Here is a 16,652-nt window from a genome sequence, read left to right on the forward strand (position 1 = left end):
GATCGCTGTGCTGATGCCTGCGCCATAAAGTCCCCATGTATGCCAAGGAATAGATGCCCGTCACTGGGGCATTGGGACTCCCAGCAATGGCCGTGCTGCCAGGTGGCCTTTGTTGCGGCTGGGTGGCGCCTGTGGGGAGTGCCCCTGGTCAGAGTGGGTGGCATCAGGGCGGATGACACACCATGAAGTGTAGTGTGTCATCTCTTTCTGGTGGTCCGCCACCAGTAGTCTCTAAGTGGGCAAAGTCTAACTTCAATGCTAAGAAATAAAACCCTAAGTCATTCCCTGCCCTGGCCACACCTTGGGAGGAACATCAGGCTAAGGATGGCAGTGAAGCTTATTCGCTCCAGTACCTCATATGTATGAGAGTTGATGGGGAATCTTTCATGTCCATGAGACCTCAGTTTTATTTGGAGCATTTGGAGGACAAGTTTGGGGAGGTGGAGGGCTTGTCCAAAATGTGCTCTGGGTCAGTTTTGATAAAAACAGCATCCTGTGCCCAGTCACAGGCATTACTCGCTTGTGGCAAGTTGGAAAATGTTTGTTAGTGTCGTGCCTCATAAGAGTTTAAATATGGTCCACAGGGACTTTCTTTTGCAGTCTGATGAGGAGTTGCACTCCAATTCAGAGCAGCGAGGTGTTCATTTCACCTGATATCTGTAGAAGAGTGTAAGGTTGTGGACTGGGTGTGGGAGAGTGATTCTTTGGTGGAAGTGGTGTGAAGGTGCAGAAGATGAAGGTAGCCCGCAGTGACAATTTTTTGACTTCTGTGTGGGATAGGTGAAGGTACAGTGCCCACAGGATGTAGCAGTAACAGTTGGTGAATCTCTGGCTGGGGCTGGCTGTCATTGGTGTGCCTGAGTCTGCACTTTCATCAGTATAGGGCTCAGCAACAACCTTGCCAACAGCCCTTCATACTGCCTCATTGCTGTGTCAGGTGGCAGTGCACCTACTCTCATATATGTGCGATCTGGATGAGCCGACCTGGTGGTGGCCTGAGCTCAAACCTGAGAGCAGTGGCTGGCACTATTAAATCCCAGCTGGTTCGGATCAGAGAAGACATTAGCCCAGCCCCCAGCCCATCCAGGCTGCAGCTAGACCCCTAGCTGACAGTCCAATCATGATGGCGGAAGAATGGTGGTGGCCTTTCAGTGGCAGGCAACATGCAACGGGCACTGATTCAAAGCCTAGCTTTGCAACAGGCCCAGCATGGCCGGACGGCCAATTTTTATACATGACAAAGCGGGTCTTGTAGCAGTTAAGATTATGTATGCAGCATGCCAAACTCATCGAAATGGCTTAAAATGCTCGTTATGACCCCAGCACCTGGGTTATAGTTACAGAACTGCTGGCATCGTGTAAATGTTGAGCCAGCAGGTGTCGGCAAGCACTTGGATTTTGGCATTGGCCCTTGACCTCCACTTGGATTCTGGCATTGGCCCCTGACTGGAGACCTTGTCACGACACTCTTTCCGTCTTGGATTGATTTGGCTCACCAAATTCCTGACTGGACAGTCTGGCTGATACAGATGTACTGTTACCTTTATAGTTCACAAACTCCCAGTCAAAACACAAGTCTGGGGTGCAAATTGTCAGTAAGCTTCTTTATGAATGTGGAATGGTGTAAAGAGTATAAATATAAAGAGGAAATGAAGAGTATAGCCATAGGGTACCACTCTTCATTCCCCTCGTTATATCTACACTATTTAAACCATTCCACATTGATTCATAACCTATGCAATACCTCACTTTAATTCTCCAAGGCATGGTCCTTTCCTAACTCATTCTGAGACTGTCAGTATAATCCCACAGGCCAAAATACGGGAAGGGTGGGATCTGGGCAACTCTACACTTTAGGTAACAATAAACAATACCTAGTATGACAAAGATGGTGAATGCACTGATGTGGTAGTTCCTACTGCAGTGAGCTGATGCTGATGTTTGGCAAGGTATATTTTCACTGGTCCAAGCAATGTGCCAATGATTCATAGCCATTCTGGGTGGTCAGCATCTGGTCCAGAGGGGCCAGAATGGTTAGGTTTAAGTGTCAACATTGATTTATTTTATTTATTCATTTATTTATTTATTGTTCCGTGGGACCAAATTAAGGAGAAGTCTCCATGGTCATGGAACGTGTCAATACATGAAATTATATCACAATAATAGAAACAGATAAAATGAAATATAAAAAAACATATTCAGGTGACAAGTCGTAAGTTTAAATAAAGAAAATCAACAATGTATCACTGGAATTTGCTTAATTTTTCAGCTCTTCCAGGAGCTCCTCGACAGAATAGGAGTGAGCCATGAGGAAACTCTTTGTTTAGACTTAAAAGAGTTTGGGCTACTGCGAAGATTTTTGAGTTCTTGTGGTAGCTTATCGAAAATGGATGCAGCAGAATACTGCACTCCTTTCTGCACAAGAGTCAAGGAAGTGCATTCCACATGCAGATTTGATTTCTGCCTAGTATTAACTGAGTGAAAGCCGCTAACTCTTGGGAATAGGCTAATATCGCTAACAACAAACGACATTAAAGAAAATATATACTGTGAGGGCAATGTCAAAATTCCCAGACTATTGAATAAGGGTCGACAAGAGGTTCTCGAACTTACACCACATATAGCTCAAACAGCCCGTTTTTGAGCCAAAAATACCCTTTTTGAATCAGAAGAATTACCCCAAAAAATAATACCATACAACATAAGCGAATGAAAATATGCGAAGTAGACTACTTTTCGTGTTGAACTGTCACTTATTTCAGATACTGTTCTAATGGTAAATAAAGCAGCATTTAGTTTCTGAACAAGATCCTGGACATGGGCTTTCCACAACAGCTTACTATCTATCCGAACGCCTAGGAACTTGAACTGTTCCATCTCGCTTATAATATGCCCATTCTGTCTGATCAAAATATCGGTTGTGAGTTAGAAACTGTAAAAACTGAGTCTTACTGTGATTTAGCATCAAATTATTTTCCACAAGCCATGAACTTATTTCATGAACTACATTATTTGATACTGTTTCAATATTACACACAAGATCCTTCACTACCAAGCTGGTGTCATCAGCAAACAGAAATATTTTTGAATTACCTGTAATACTAGAAGGCATATCATTTATATAAATAAGAAACAGCAGTGGCCCCAGCACCGATCCTTGGGGAACGCCCCACTTAACAGTGCCCCATTGGGACTGAGCATCACTACCACTCTCAATATTGCGGAGAATTATCTTCTGCTTTCTGTTCTCAAAGAGGTGAACCAATTGTAAGCTACTCCCCTTACTCCATAATGGTCCAACTTCTGCAGTAATATTTTGTGATCAACACAGTCAAAAGCCCTCGTTAAATCAAAGAAAACACCTAGCGTTCGCAACCTTTTATTTAATCCGTCCAAAACCTCACAGAGGACAATACTTCAGTATTCTGCTAGATACCCCGTCATATCCATAAGAGTTCTTGGTCTTTAGTGATTTGATTATTAACTCAATCTCCCTCTTGTCAGTATCATGGAGGAGCATTTCAGGTAACATTCTCGGAACACTTTTTTTTAAGAGCGCTATATGATTCCCTGTTGGGACTAGGTCTCTATTTAGTTCACCTGCTATATTCAGAAAGTGATTATTAAATACTGTACATATATGCGACTTATCAGTAACACGGACATTCCCACTACGCACTGATTCTATATCTTCGACCTGTCTCTGCAGACCAGCCACTTCCTTTATGGCTGACCATATGGTTTTAATTTTATCCTGAGACTTAGCTATTCTATCTGCATACCACATACTTTTTGCCTTCCTAATAACATTTTTAAGCACCTTTCAATACTGTTTGTAATGGGCTGCTGCATTTAGATTTTGCCTGTCTCTAACGTTTTGATATAATTACCACTTTGTTCTACAATATATTCTTATCCCTCTAGTCAGCCACCCAGGCTGCCTGTTTGTGCTAGTACCCTGTTTTGAACGTTCTAACGGAAAGCAACTTTCAAAGAGCACGAGAAAAGTCTTGAGAAAAGCATTATATTTATCATCTACTGTATCAGCACTATAAACATCTTGCCACTCTTGTTCCTGGATAAGGTTTACAAAGGTCTCTACAGCAACTGGATCAGCTTTCCTAAACAGTTGATAACTATATTTAACATGTGTTGCAGCACAAAAATCTTTGAGTTAAAATTTGTGCACCATGATCTGAAAGTTCATTCACCTTTTTGCTAACAGAATGCCCTTCTAGTAATGAGGAATGAACAAAAATGTTGTCTATGGTTGTTCTACTGTTCCCTTGCACTCTCGTTGGAAAGAATATGGTTTGCATAAGATTATATGAATTAAGGTGGTCTACCAGCATCCTTTTCCTTGCACAATCACTTATGCAATTAATGTTGAAGTCACCACATATAACTAACTTTTTGTATTTCCTATAAAGTGAACCAAGAACCTCCTCTAGCTTTAGCAAAAATGTTGTGAAATCGGAGTCTGGGGATCTGTAAATAACAACAGTTAGAAGTTTAGCTCCATTAAATTTAACCACAACATTATCAAAGTGATCCCTAACAACACTTAATCACAGCCTTCCCAAGACTTGACAACTCTGTAGTGTGGTGTTCAGTGGTTCCTTGGTTATACTTCATGCTTGCCAGTACCTGATACAGCACAAAGGATTGTTTTTCCTAAGTATTCCACATCAGTGGTACCTAAGATAGTCTTTAAAATCAGACCACCTGAGTTCATTCAGCCTCTCTCGTGTTGAACTCGTAGAATCAGTTCATAGTCTATAGCTGCCCCTGTAACTGTGCAGAGAAGAACCAGAACAGCTGGTACCCCGCTTGATTGTCATTCAACACTGTTTTATCCTGTATCATGAGTTGCAATTTAACAAAGATTTTCTCCAGTTTTTGAATTTTGTTTTCAACTGCCCGTATGTTAAAGTCCATTCATATTGCCCACTGATGGTCTGGCAGCACTGCATCTGATTACTGGGTGAACGGTACGCCACCATTCAAAGGCTGTAGCCTGAGAACCTGTAACTGCACAGCAGTCCCAAGACAGTCGCTATGGCAGTGTTCCTAGATTTCACAATTCGCTGCATCAGGTACTCCGTGGCCGAAGCAGTGCAGCCACCCGTCACCCCTGTGGATTAGATCCATACTGTGGTAGAGGAAAACACTATGTTAGCTTGCTAGGCCAGCCCCTGACTTTGGGATGTACGTATATATTGCAGTAACCACAGGCGTATCTTGTTCCTTTTGTCTGATCTTACCTTTCTTGCTTACCACTTTCCTCCCCACTTTCGGAGGAGTTCTGGCAACTGAGGCAATGTGTCAGGGTTGCCCTTAAACTGTTACACTCCCCCTAAGTGTAAAATGGTGACACAAGTCAGGAGTAGCAGTTTTAAATTAACCAGAGCTGTAATTTCAGTCATTTACTCTCTTTGCACATAAGGGTTAGAAAACATCACCCATTGTCCAATGTAATACATGGATAGCTCGCTTTTTGCACACCCTCCAGTGGCTCCAGGGTTTTCGTATTTATTTGAAAAACAGTGTAGTGTACAGTAGCGTCATTGCTGTCGACCATTTTATCGACCCTCGTATCGTACAGGCTTTTGTTTGTTTGGTTAGAACAGCTCAGTGTCAGCTAGACCATCAGTGAGAGAGCACTTAGATTTCCTGCTGCTAATAAGGCGAGTACACCATTCGTTTATTGCATTTTTTTACGAGCTGCAAACAGGAGTGACTGCAGTAATGGTTAGGAACTGTGATTGTTGTGTACAGATGCGAGCTGAGTTGGCGACCCTTCATTCACAGCTCTAGGCTGCTTTGGCTTCAGACACACAGCTTGAGGCTGCTGCCAAGGGGAATCACTATGGGGGATCGAATGCGGGGATGCGAGGGACGTCGAGCACATCCCACATGTCCTCTGATTGGTCCACTGCTGTGGCCGTCATGGGTACTGTGTGCACTGAGGTTGACCCCTCACCCGTAGTCGAGTGGGAGATCATTCCAAAGTCTGGCAGGCAGCGAAAAACTTCCCAAGTGGCTGATCGTAGGGCCTCCCCGGTTCGTTTGACGAACAGGTTTCGGGTGTTATCTGTCGCTGACGATGTCTCAGAGTCAGATGCAGTCATCCACCCTGTTCCAGAGGAAGCTTCTCAGCCCGCAAGGTCTGGGCATCCACAGAGGGTGGGTTTGCTAGTAGTTGAGAGCTCCAACGTTTGGCGCATAATGGGGAGGGGAAGGAAGCCAGTGTGCATTCTGGGGGGGAGTCATTCCGGATGTGGAAAGGGTGCTTCTGGATGCCATGAAGAGTACAGGGTGCAGCCAACTGCAGGTGGTGGCTCATGTCAGTACCAGTGACGTGTTGGATCGGAGCAGATTCTGTCTGGTTTCGGGCGGCTAGCGGAAATGGTAAAGACTGCCAGTCTTGCTTCCGAGATTAATGCGGAGCTCACCATCTGCAGCATTGTCGATAGAACCGACTGTGGTCCTTTGGTGTAGAGCCAAGTGGAGGGTCTGAATCAGAGGCTCAGGCGTTTCTGTGACTGTGTAGGCTGCAGATTCCTTGAATTGCGCCATCGGGTGGTGGGTTTCCGGCTTCCGCTTAATAGGTCAGGAGTCCACTACACACAGGAGGCGGCTACACAGGTAGCAGGGGCTGTTTGGAAGGGACTGGGCAGTTTTTTAGGTTAGAGGGTCTCGGGGGAACCACAGAAGGTAAGTCTGCCTAAAAGTGGGCAGGTAAAACACAGTAAGGCAGTTGTGGAAACGATCGGTCTTGTAGTTGTAAATTGTTGTGGCTGTGTTGGGAAAGAACCAGAGCTCCAAGCCCTAATAGAAAGTTTAGAATATCAAACATCTGAAAGAGTATTTTTATTACTCCATCCCAAACAAGGACATCAGAACAGGCCTTGAAAATTAGATGTCTGTCTTTGTTTTAGCTTCTGGGACTGAATTTGATTTCTGTGCGTGTTTACTCTGTGGTCAGCCTGCTCATGTCATGTAGAGATCAATTGATATATTATGTGCCAGATATGAAGCTTACAACTTATTTGTAATTTGTGCCAATAATTCCGGAATCTTGCAAATTGGAGTTGGTGTTCCTTCACAGATAACATTGATGTTGAGCAGGTGGTTTGTCTATGTCTCTCTGTGTGTTTTTTTTTTTTTTTAAACTTCCAATTTTTTCCCCTCATACCCCAGAGTTATTTAATATCCGTGTTTGGCTTTCAGTATGAGATTGGAGTTATCACAGCCGATGGTGTGGAGGTTATAGGACCTGTTGATGTTAAAGGCAACTGGGAAGTGGCACATATGATAAGGTAAGTTATGTATAAAGTTTCATAATAAAAATACCTAAAAAAACAGATTTTTTCCCCCCAATTTACGCTTGTACTTCACTGGTTTAGACATGTGTACATGTGCTCTTAAAGATTAAGAAAACCAGACAGAAGCTGTTTCTAAACTCCAAAAATCAATCTCTCTCTCTCTCTCTCTCTCTCTCTCTCTCTCTCTCTCTCTCTCTCTCTCTCTCTCTGTCTCTGTCTCTCTCTCTCTCCCCCCCCCCCCCTCCCCCCCTCTCTCTCACTCTCACTTGTATGTTCACTGTAGGGCTCATTACATTTTGTGCAAATTATGTAGCACCATTTGATTGCTACACTCGCTCACGAATTATAGGTATTTAAATAAGCAAGCACACCAGATATTGAAAAACAGTTAAGATTCTCAGTGTGCAGGGCTCCAGGCTGTAATTTAATTTAGATAACATTTTAATTTATTGCACTATGGAATTAGTCTCTCTCCTACCACTTTATTTTTTAGAATCCTTACTAAAGCAAATATTCCCATGTCACTGGTCACTAGGAAAGTGGAAGCCACTTCAGAGTGTAAAAGAAGTATAATGATGGATGAACAGAAATACAGAATATTCTAAGCTCAAACATCATACCTTCCTGGAGGAAAATGAGCTCCATTAAAAAGAATCATTGTGGGTTCAAAAAAAAGAAAACAAAAGAAAAAAAGAATGAAAGAAAGAAAAAACATTCAAATGAAACACTTAACTTACTTGCAAAATATCATGTAAAATAATAAATGCAGGTGGAAGGCGTTTAATATTATGCAATATTGTCAACAAATAACATATGGAGTATCTTCCTGATTTTCTTTTGGCCAGTTCAATGATTTTTTGACAAATAAAATCCAGTATGCTATGCTCATGGGAATATGTTAAAAAGAAATGAAAGCCACATCAGATTTATTCCAGAGAAGTGCAATGGAAATGATTATGTTCTCAATACACACAAACAATCTTCCAGAGTGAGTTGGCAATGCTGTGCTAGTTCATTAGCACTACTGCCTACAAAAAATTGTTCCGTAAGTCTGACAGCTGATATGAAAGGATGACAGTAATTAACATTGCACTTATCTAGTAGGATACTGGGCAAGCAATATTGTATCCACAAAACTACAAATCTAAGTGAAGCTGGTATCTGTACAGCTATTGTTGGGTAGAGAATAAATATTTGAGGAATGCCGTGTAACAGTTTTTCTGCCTCCATATCTCGCATAGTGTTTTGTGAAAATAAAATGAGAGATCACAATATATTCTGAAGCATAGAGGCAGTCAGCTTAACTTCACTATATACACAAATACACTCCTGGAAATGGAAAAAAGAACACATTGACACCGGTGTGTCAGACCCACCATACTTGCTCCGGACACTGCGAGAGGGCTGTACAAGCAATGATCACACGCACGGCACAGCGGACACACCAGGAACCGTGGTGTTGGCCGTCGAATGGCGCTAGCTGCTCAGCATTTGTGCACCGCCGCCGTCAGTGTCAGCCAGTTTGCCGTGGCATACGGAGCTCCATCGCAGTCTTTAACACTGGTAGCATGCCGCGACAGCGTGGACGTGAACCGTATGTGCAGTTGACGGACTTTGAGCGAGGGTGTATAGTGGGCATGCGGGAGGCCGGGTGGACGTACCGCCGAATTGCTCAACTCGTGGGGCGTGAGGTCTCCACAGTACATCGATGTTGTCGCCAGTGGTCGGCAGAAGGTGCACGTGCCCGTCGACCTGGGAATGGACCGCAGTGACGCACGGATGCACGCCAAGACCGTAGGATCCTACGCAGTGCCGTAGGGGACCGCACCGCCACTTCCCAGCAAATTAGGGACACTGTTGCTCCTGGGGTATCGGCGAGGACCATTAGCAACCGTCTCCATGAAGCTGGGCTACGGTCCCGCACACCGTTAGGCCGTCTTCCGCTCACGCCCCAACATCGTGCAGCCCGCCTCCAGTGGTGTCGCGACAGGCGTGAATGGAGGGACGAATGGAGACGTGTCGTCTTCAGCGATGAGAGTCGCTTCTGCCTTGGTGCCAATGATGGTCGTATGCGTGTTTGGCGCCGTGCAGGTGAGCGCCACAATCAGGACTGCATACGACCGAGGCACACAGGGCCAACACCCGGCATCATGGTGTGGGGAGCGATCTCCTACACTGGCCGTACACCACTGGTGATCGTCGAGGGGACACTGAATAGTGCACGGTACATCCAAACCGTCATCGAACCCATCGTTCTACCATTCCTAGACCGGCAAGGGAACTTGCTGTTCCAACAGGACAATGCACGTCCGCATGTATCCCGTGCCACCCAACGTGCTCTAGAAGGTGTAAGTCAACTACCCTGGCCAGCAAGATCTCCGGATCTGTCCCCCATTGAACATGTTTGGGACTGGATGAAGCGTCGTCTCACGCGGTCTGCACGTCCAGCACGAACGCTGGTCCAACTGAGGCGCCAGGTGGAAATGGCATGGCAAGCCGTTCCACAGGACTACATCCAGCATCTCTACGATCATCTCCATGGGAGAATAGCAGCCTGCATTGCTGCGAAAGGTGGATATACACTGTACTAGTGCCGACATTGTGCATGCTCTGTTGCCTGTGTCTATGTGCCTGTGGTTCTGTCAGTGTGATCATGTGATGTATCTGACCCCAGGAATGTGTCAATAAAGTTTCCCCTTCCTGGGACAATGAATTCATGGTGTTCTTATTTCAATTTCCAGGAGTGTAGCATAGAACCGAATGTCAGAGACATGTGAAAAATATCTTCTGCCACACACAGCACAGTTGTGTGCAGAGTATTTATGGTGATGCAGAAAATCCTCAAAACTGTCCCATGAGATCTTGGCCCTTGTGCTTTGTCCCAGAAAATTAGTGAAAACTGAAACTAGTAAATGTCTAATTTGTTGAGCAGTTCAGCATAAACAAGCCCTAGATCTGTTTGCAAACCTCAGCAGAGTTAATGTATCATGCAGCTTGGTAGCACAGTGGTAGCCAAAAATCTAAGTGAAGCTGGTATCTGTACAGCTATCATTGGTGATCTTACAGCTCTTGAGGAATGAAGTTATGATGAAATCTAGACCTTTTGCTGCTTACAGGCATTGATAAATATTAATGGGGACAGTTGAAAAATGTGTGCCCCGACCTTTCGCTGCTTGCAGGCGTTGGTAAATATTAATGGGCACAGTTGAAAAATGTGTACCCTGACCAGTCCAGCACACATTTTTCAACTGTCCCCATTAATATTTATCAATGCCTGTAAGCTGTGAAAGATTTAGATTTCATTATAACTTCATTCCTTGAGAGCTGCAAGATCACCAATGATATCTGTACAGATACCATCTTCATATAGATAAGGCTTGCCAGCCAATAATCGTCTTCAGTGCGGATGCACTCAAATTGCCCGACATCTTACGGGAATCGGTAGATTGACAGCCGCGAGTGATGAGTATGGTGGACAGGGGCACTAGAAATGTAGTGTGTGGACACAGGGTGTCTACGACCCGGGAGATCCGGGAAAAACCCGGGATTTTTTTCATCCGGGAGAAAACCGGGAAAAACCCGAGATATTTTTAGAATTCCGGGAATTTTACATTGTTTTAGTTTTCAGTTAAATTTTTGTAATTTTGACTAGTAAGAACCGACACGCTAACAAAGGATATTACTGTATTCCGCTACTGCAGAATAATACTTCAACAATAAAACATAAACGAGAGAAAAAACGAAAATTTAAATTGCAAAGGAAATGCGCCATATACAACGACGACACAAGTGCTCATGCAAGCGTCTGCCGACTGAAAATGTGTCAAAGGCTTTAGGAAGACTATGCAGTGCTCATAACAACAAATTGCCCCCAATGAGCGTGAAGTCGCAACTGTTTACATTCGATTTGTTTTAGCAGTTAACGCGCGGGCTCATGCGCATGCGCAGTAGAGTCACGTTTGAGTAGTAGATTCTCCCGCTTCTGTCAACAGGAATGTGGCTGTTGGCTGTGCAAGCAGTCGCAGCAAGCAGCTAGATACTTCCGGGAAAAGGGGGCGCCTAATTCATATTATTGAGGGGAAAAAAACTTGTTTCACAAAGCACCTAGCATCCAGCGCACATTTGCCTATCAATTAGTCATATGATTTTGAAACGCTTCTCTGTTGGTATTTGAACACATTTTAAGTTGATTTCTGAATGAATCATAAGCTGACTTTTGAATGCATGCATAGTGTACGTGATGTCTCTGTCAGGAGAATCCTGGTCGCATCTAGAAATAAACTTTCCACAGACAAAAGGGGACGAGGCTATACGAGCTGAGTGGAGTAAAGCCGAATGGATGAATGGCAATCACTGTCTGATTATGTGGCTGATTGGGTGTGGGAATGATCAGCGTTGTTATAATTGCTAGCGAAATCAATAGATTCATACTATCAGAATGGAAATAAACGACTGACAGGAATAACAGGTGAGAAAGATTATGTATTATCTTCTCGGTGTGTCCAAGAAAATGAAGTTTTGACAGAAAATGTTTGGCCAGATCGCTATACTAGTAAGAACCAGTAGTACAGTCCCCGGCTACCAGCCGCTTAAGTTCTATTATGGAAGTAACGCGGAAAACGTGTTGTACGAACATGTAAGAACGCCTAACCGGAGAATAATTGTGGGGGAACTAAACCAGTGATTCTGGCAGGGTTAGTGAAGTTAATCGGCGAACAAATTTTGACAGTGGCAGCAATAGCTACAGAATTGGTGATGACAGGATTGTTCGTTAGAACGAGAACGGAGAAGAAACGAGGACATCACACAAATTATGGAAGAATAAGACGATTACAAATTTATATAAAAATTTCGTAATACTAGTTTTCGATGTCATGCTAGGGAAGCTGGTGCATATGAATGAAACGTGAAACTACTTCCTAACATAAAGCTTTTTGCTTGTAGTAGGCCTAATAGGCATTTGATATTGATACTTATTGGATTATATTCTGTCGTGTTATAAAAATGACCATTTGTGCCAAGACAGTCTCGTTTATTTGGTGTGTTATAAAAGTGCTGCCGTATTAGAAAGGCCTATTTTGTTTTATCTAGCAGACAGTGACAAAATAGACGTAATCAGATCGAGAAACCACACCAGTCTTGGGTATTATTTGTATTAACAGCTTTTTCAGTATTAGATAACTACATTTCGATTTTCCATGTAGCAAAACGTTTGACAAACTTTGATGAGGTAAAAGATTCTTTCACAGAAAGGAAAACACGCCATGTAAAGCTGTAGCAAGATTAGAGAGAAAAAAATGCTAGGAGCTAAGGTTTGAAGAAATGTGTAATTTCTTGCTTATCTCTTGTCAGTACTGATTTTATATATCCTATATTTAATTTTAGGACACACAAAACAGCAAGTTATTAACTAATGGGCAATGAAGAGTTCAGATTTTCCGAAGAGTTCTTGTTCTCTCGATTACAAATAATCCCGCCCGCTATTAATTGCGAGATTTTTTTTTAAGAGAGGCAGGCTGCCAAACCGGCCGACTGGGAGCAGGAGAGGCACCACAGGACATTTCAGTTTCCACTCTCCTGAATATAGTTTGGACGTGCAGTAGAAAAATGCTTTATGAAGAGGCATGGAACTGCACTTGGGCATACTTAAGACCAAATAATATGTCTTACATTTCCTCGAATACATACGTTTTATGTTTCAGACTTTTCAGAAAGATGTGCGCTACAAGATGAACATATTTTGAAAATTCGATTTTTTTTAGTATTGACCCGGTTCGCAAATGTCGTAGATCCGGGGCTGATGCGCAGAGCAATCTGAGCTATAGTGGGTAGTCTCCACGTGACCCGTGTTTACGTTCAGTGATTTTGCTGTTTCCCCTTCGTTTACTCTCACGTCAAATGAAAACAAAACGGATATCCGTGGCCGGGAGTTATCAAGTGAATTAAAACACATTCACATAATTGCTAAAGGCCGAAATATGTCATTAGTTTCAGATTTTATTTTATTTCCACCTTTCTGACAGTCAAGCATTAATCGCCTTGCGGAACAATGGAGTTATTTTTGTCTGTTTGCTAAAGAAATTTGACTTTTACTAATCTTTTCCGCAGAGGCAGTCAATGTATCTGAAACGAAATGTTTAATTCCACAGTACTGGGTAGTTTTAACTGTTCGCTGCATTTCAAGTGCACGTTTTCATTTTCTAGCACGTATGGCATTATGCCATAATAAAGAACCAAACATGATATAATACAGTACTGGTGCTCCAAGAATATTTACATCCTGGAAACCACACTTAAAAGCTTAATATCAGGTCGGGGTCTACGGTACTTCATTGGGAATCTGGACATACGAGTGTGCCTTTAAGTATGCACTTTAAATGTGCACATTTTAATATGGTTCACGAAATTCCGATGCTCTTGTAGTATCATCTTTCATTAATGATCTCTTACACGTACGTACATACGGGCTTCCTACGTCATGATACCTACCCAAGTGCGGTGTCGCCTGTTACCTGAGCTCTCTGGCAACTGCTGAAACGAACCTATTTGTAACAGGTCGCGGGAAAATATTACGATTGGTAGTTTGAAAAGCGTTACTTTCAAAGTAAATATCCTTCTACGTAAGTTGAGCTACGTACAAGAATGGACCGTGAATTTATTAAATCACAAAACGTTTGACTCTCATTTAAAAATCAGGTGTCTGATGACGAGCCATTTTAGAAACATTTCGAACCCTCGAACCCTGAAGATCAGACATTTATGTCATTATTAAAAATTTTACAGGCACATTTGTATGATATCTCTTAAAGTGTAACACGCGCAAAAAAGATCAACAGTATATGCGAAAACTTAGCTTCTCTTGCAGCTTGAGACCAATATTTCATGTGAAAGCTTTTCTTTTCTTGTAACAACACTATGTATATTAATTTAAACTATTAACTTTCCCTTTTTGGCTCGCTACTTAACACTGATGTTGCTATTGGCTGACTACATCACGTGTCCTATGCTCTGAATATCCTCTGTCATCGGCTGGCGAGGTCACGTGACATGAGCTACGAACGGCTCACAAAAGCGCATCGAATCTCGGTTTCAATGGTTCGGAAAGTAACATGCGGTGTTTGGTGGATTTTCTAATGTATGTTTTCGTAATACGAAAATACGCAGCGTACATGTTGCTGCACATCAAAGATATTTCCAAAACGTGTCTTTTTCTCTGAGTTTTGTTTTCTAAAATGCCGGGAAATTGTACACCTGTGTACAAAACCATAACCAATCAGAGGAGTGATATGGGAAAATATACTGTCATCCGGGAGAAAGTGTGTTTTTATCCGGGAAATCCGGGAAAAATCCGGGAATTTTTTTTCCTTGTCCACGTAGACACCCTGGGACAGGAAGTTGGAAAGTGAGTGTCTCATGGGGAGCGTACCAGAGATAAGTCCCTGCAGTCACACTATCATCTGTGTCCTCGATGGCTCAGTTGGATAGAGCGTCTTCCATGTAATCAGGATGTCCTGGGTTCGAGTCCCGGTCGGGGCACACATTCTTCAACTGTTCCGTTGATATTTATCAATGCCTGTCAGCAATGAAAGGTCTAGATTTCATTACAAATCTAAGGGTCACCATTGTGATCCATGTTCAATCGTAAGATGTTTGTCTGTCACTCATCACGTCTTTTACTTCTGACAATGTTTGTTGCTGTGAAAAATGTTGAGTTGCGCCTTAGTTCAATGTCATTGTTAAGCAGTAGATCCCCATATAAATCTGGCTAGGTGTCAGTTCAAAGGTCGAAGAATGGGAAGTGTGTGTGATCTCCAGTAGGACCATGCTTAATAAAGCTCTGGTGTTGAGACTAACCTTTGGGTTGATGACAGCTGAATCTCAAAAAAAAAAAAAAAAATAAATAAATAAATAAATAAATAAATAAATAAAATAAAATTTAATTTAAAAAAAAATGGTGGGTGCTGAAGAACTTCACAGAACTACAGAATTTTAAGCAAGACTTTTTATTCCAGTGTAACTGCATTGTATTTTATCTTCCTTCAATATGTTTTGGGCATACCACATCAGGATGTTTGTGTATTACAAAATAAAGCTCTCTGAAGGTTCTGTGTTGCCTAATTTCACCTTGTATGGTCATAAAAGAATTTTTTTACAAAAAGCTTGAACATATGTCGTCTAAATGTTTTAAGAGTTAACCCTTTCACTGCTGTGGATGTGTACACATGTCCCACTCTGCCATTGCCCAGGTGCTGTGGACTTGTATAGGTGTACCGCTTGGATTTTGTCACAGTGCTATTGATATCTGTACGCATGCTGAGTCACCAACCTCTCACTGTCGGGGGATGAACTGCTTCCATATCTCGGTGAACAGAAAAGTTTCAAGTATTTATCATACTCTTCGCGCGTGCTATCTTTTGCAAAAACCTTGTATTCATCTTGTGAACCATTTATGAAATATGATGATCATTACAACCATGTAATTTCTCATTATCAGGGACAAAAATGAGCACGATTCAAATGACCACCCATTGGATATAAAAATCAATAACTTGAGAACATAATGAGATATTGTTCTGTGGTCAATTTTAAATAAAACTTTGATATATTATGTTCATTTCATATACTTCAGTATATGGACTAAAATCAAAAGTTGACGTAACAAGTTTTTACCTCTGCAAACTCTTTAAAATGGTGTGCAATATTTCACTTAATTTGATGCAGCACGGTGTGGCGAATAACGAAGAGATATTCAGTCCGTTAGCAAATGGAGGTATCGGATTGTAAGGGTGCAAAATCAAAATTTTTCAGCAAATAGTTTTCTTAAGATAAGTGTAGTATCGTAGCATGTTGATATTACTGGATCCAGCACCTCGAAGATTCATGTGGGTGCCACAAGCGGCTCTTTCAGCATCACCACCATTGAAGTACCTCTAGACTGCTGACTAATGAAGAATGCCAGGACGGTATTATAAGCAGTGGGCACCTGGGCCCAGTCTTCTATTTCAACGTTGCTTCTAGTCGAGATTATTTCTACCTGCTAGTTGATGCTGAATGTTACAGAGTTGTTGATAGATCTATCAGCAAACATTCAGTATACCTAAGAAACGCCTATGCTGGACCTCTGGTTATAGCTAGTCACATCTACTACAAACTGTCAGCAGTGAAATATTTCTTTCACACAAGTTGAGTAAAATATATTTATTTAAAGTGCACTTGGGTCAACTAATGGTTTGCTTGCGTGTCCAGATTTCTAAGACAACAGATCCCATTGGCCACCTCCCACCCATTTACAATTAGCAATGAGGACGTAACATTTGACTCCTC

The 16,652-nt window shown here is 42.4% G+C and overlaps 1 protein-coding gene across 1 annotated transcript in view; it reads left to right on the top strand.

The window, feature by feature from the left end:
* Positions 1-16,652, top strand: part of LOC126184690 (proteasome subunit beta type-4) — a 47,397-nt gene that overhangs the window by 15,903 nt on the left and 14,842 nt on the right. Inside the window, exon 5 of the mRNA XM_049927184.1 lies at positions 7,234-7,322. Within this exon, the coding sequence (XP_049783141.1) occupies positions 7,234-7,322 (89 nt within the window). The remainder of the gene's footprint in view (positions 1-7,233; positions 7,323-16,652) is intronic.

Source organism: Schistocerca cancellata, chromosome 4 (genome assembly GCF_023864275.1).
Source record: "Schistocerca cancellata isolate TAMUIC-IGC-003103 chromosome 4, iqSchCanc2.1, whole genome shotgun sequence".
Classification (NCBI taxonomy): domain Eukaryota; kingdom Metazoa; phylum Arthropoda; class Insecta; order Orthoptera; family Acrididae; genus Schistocerca; species Schistocerca cancellata.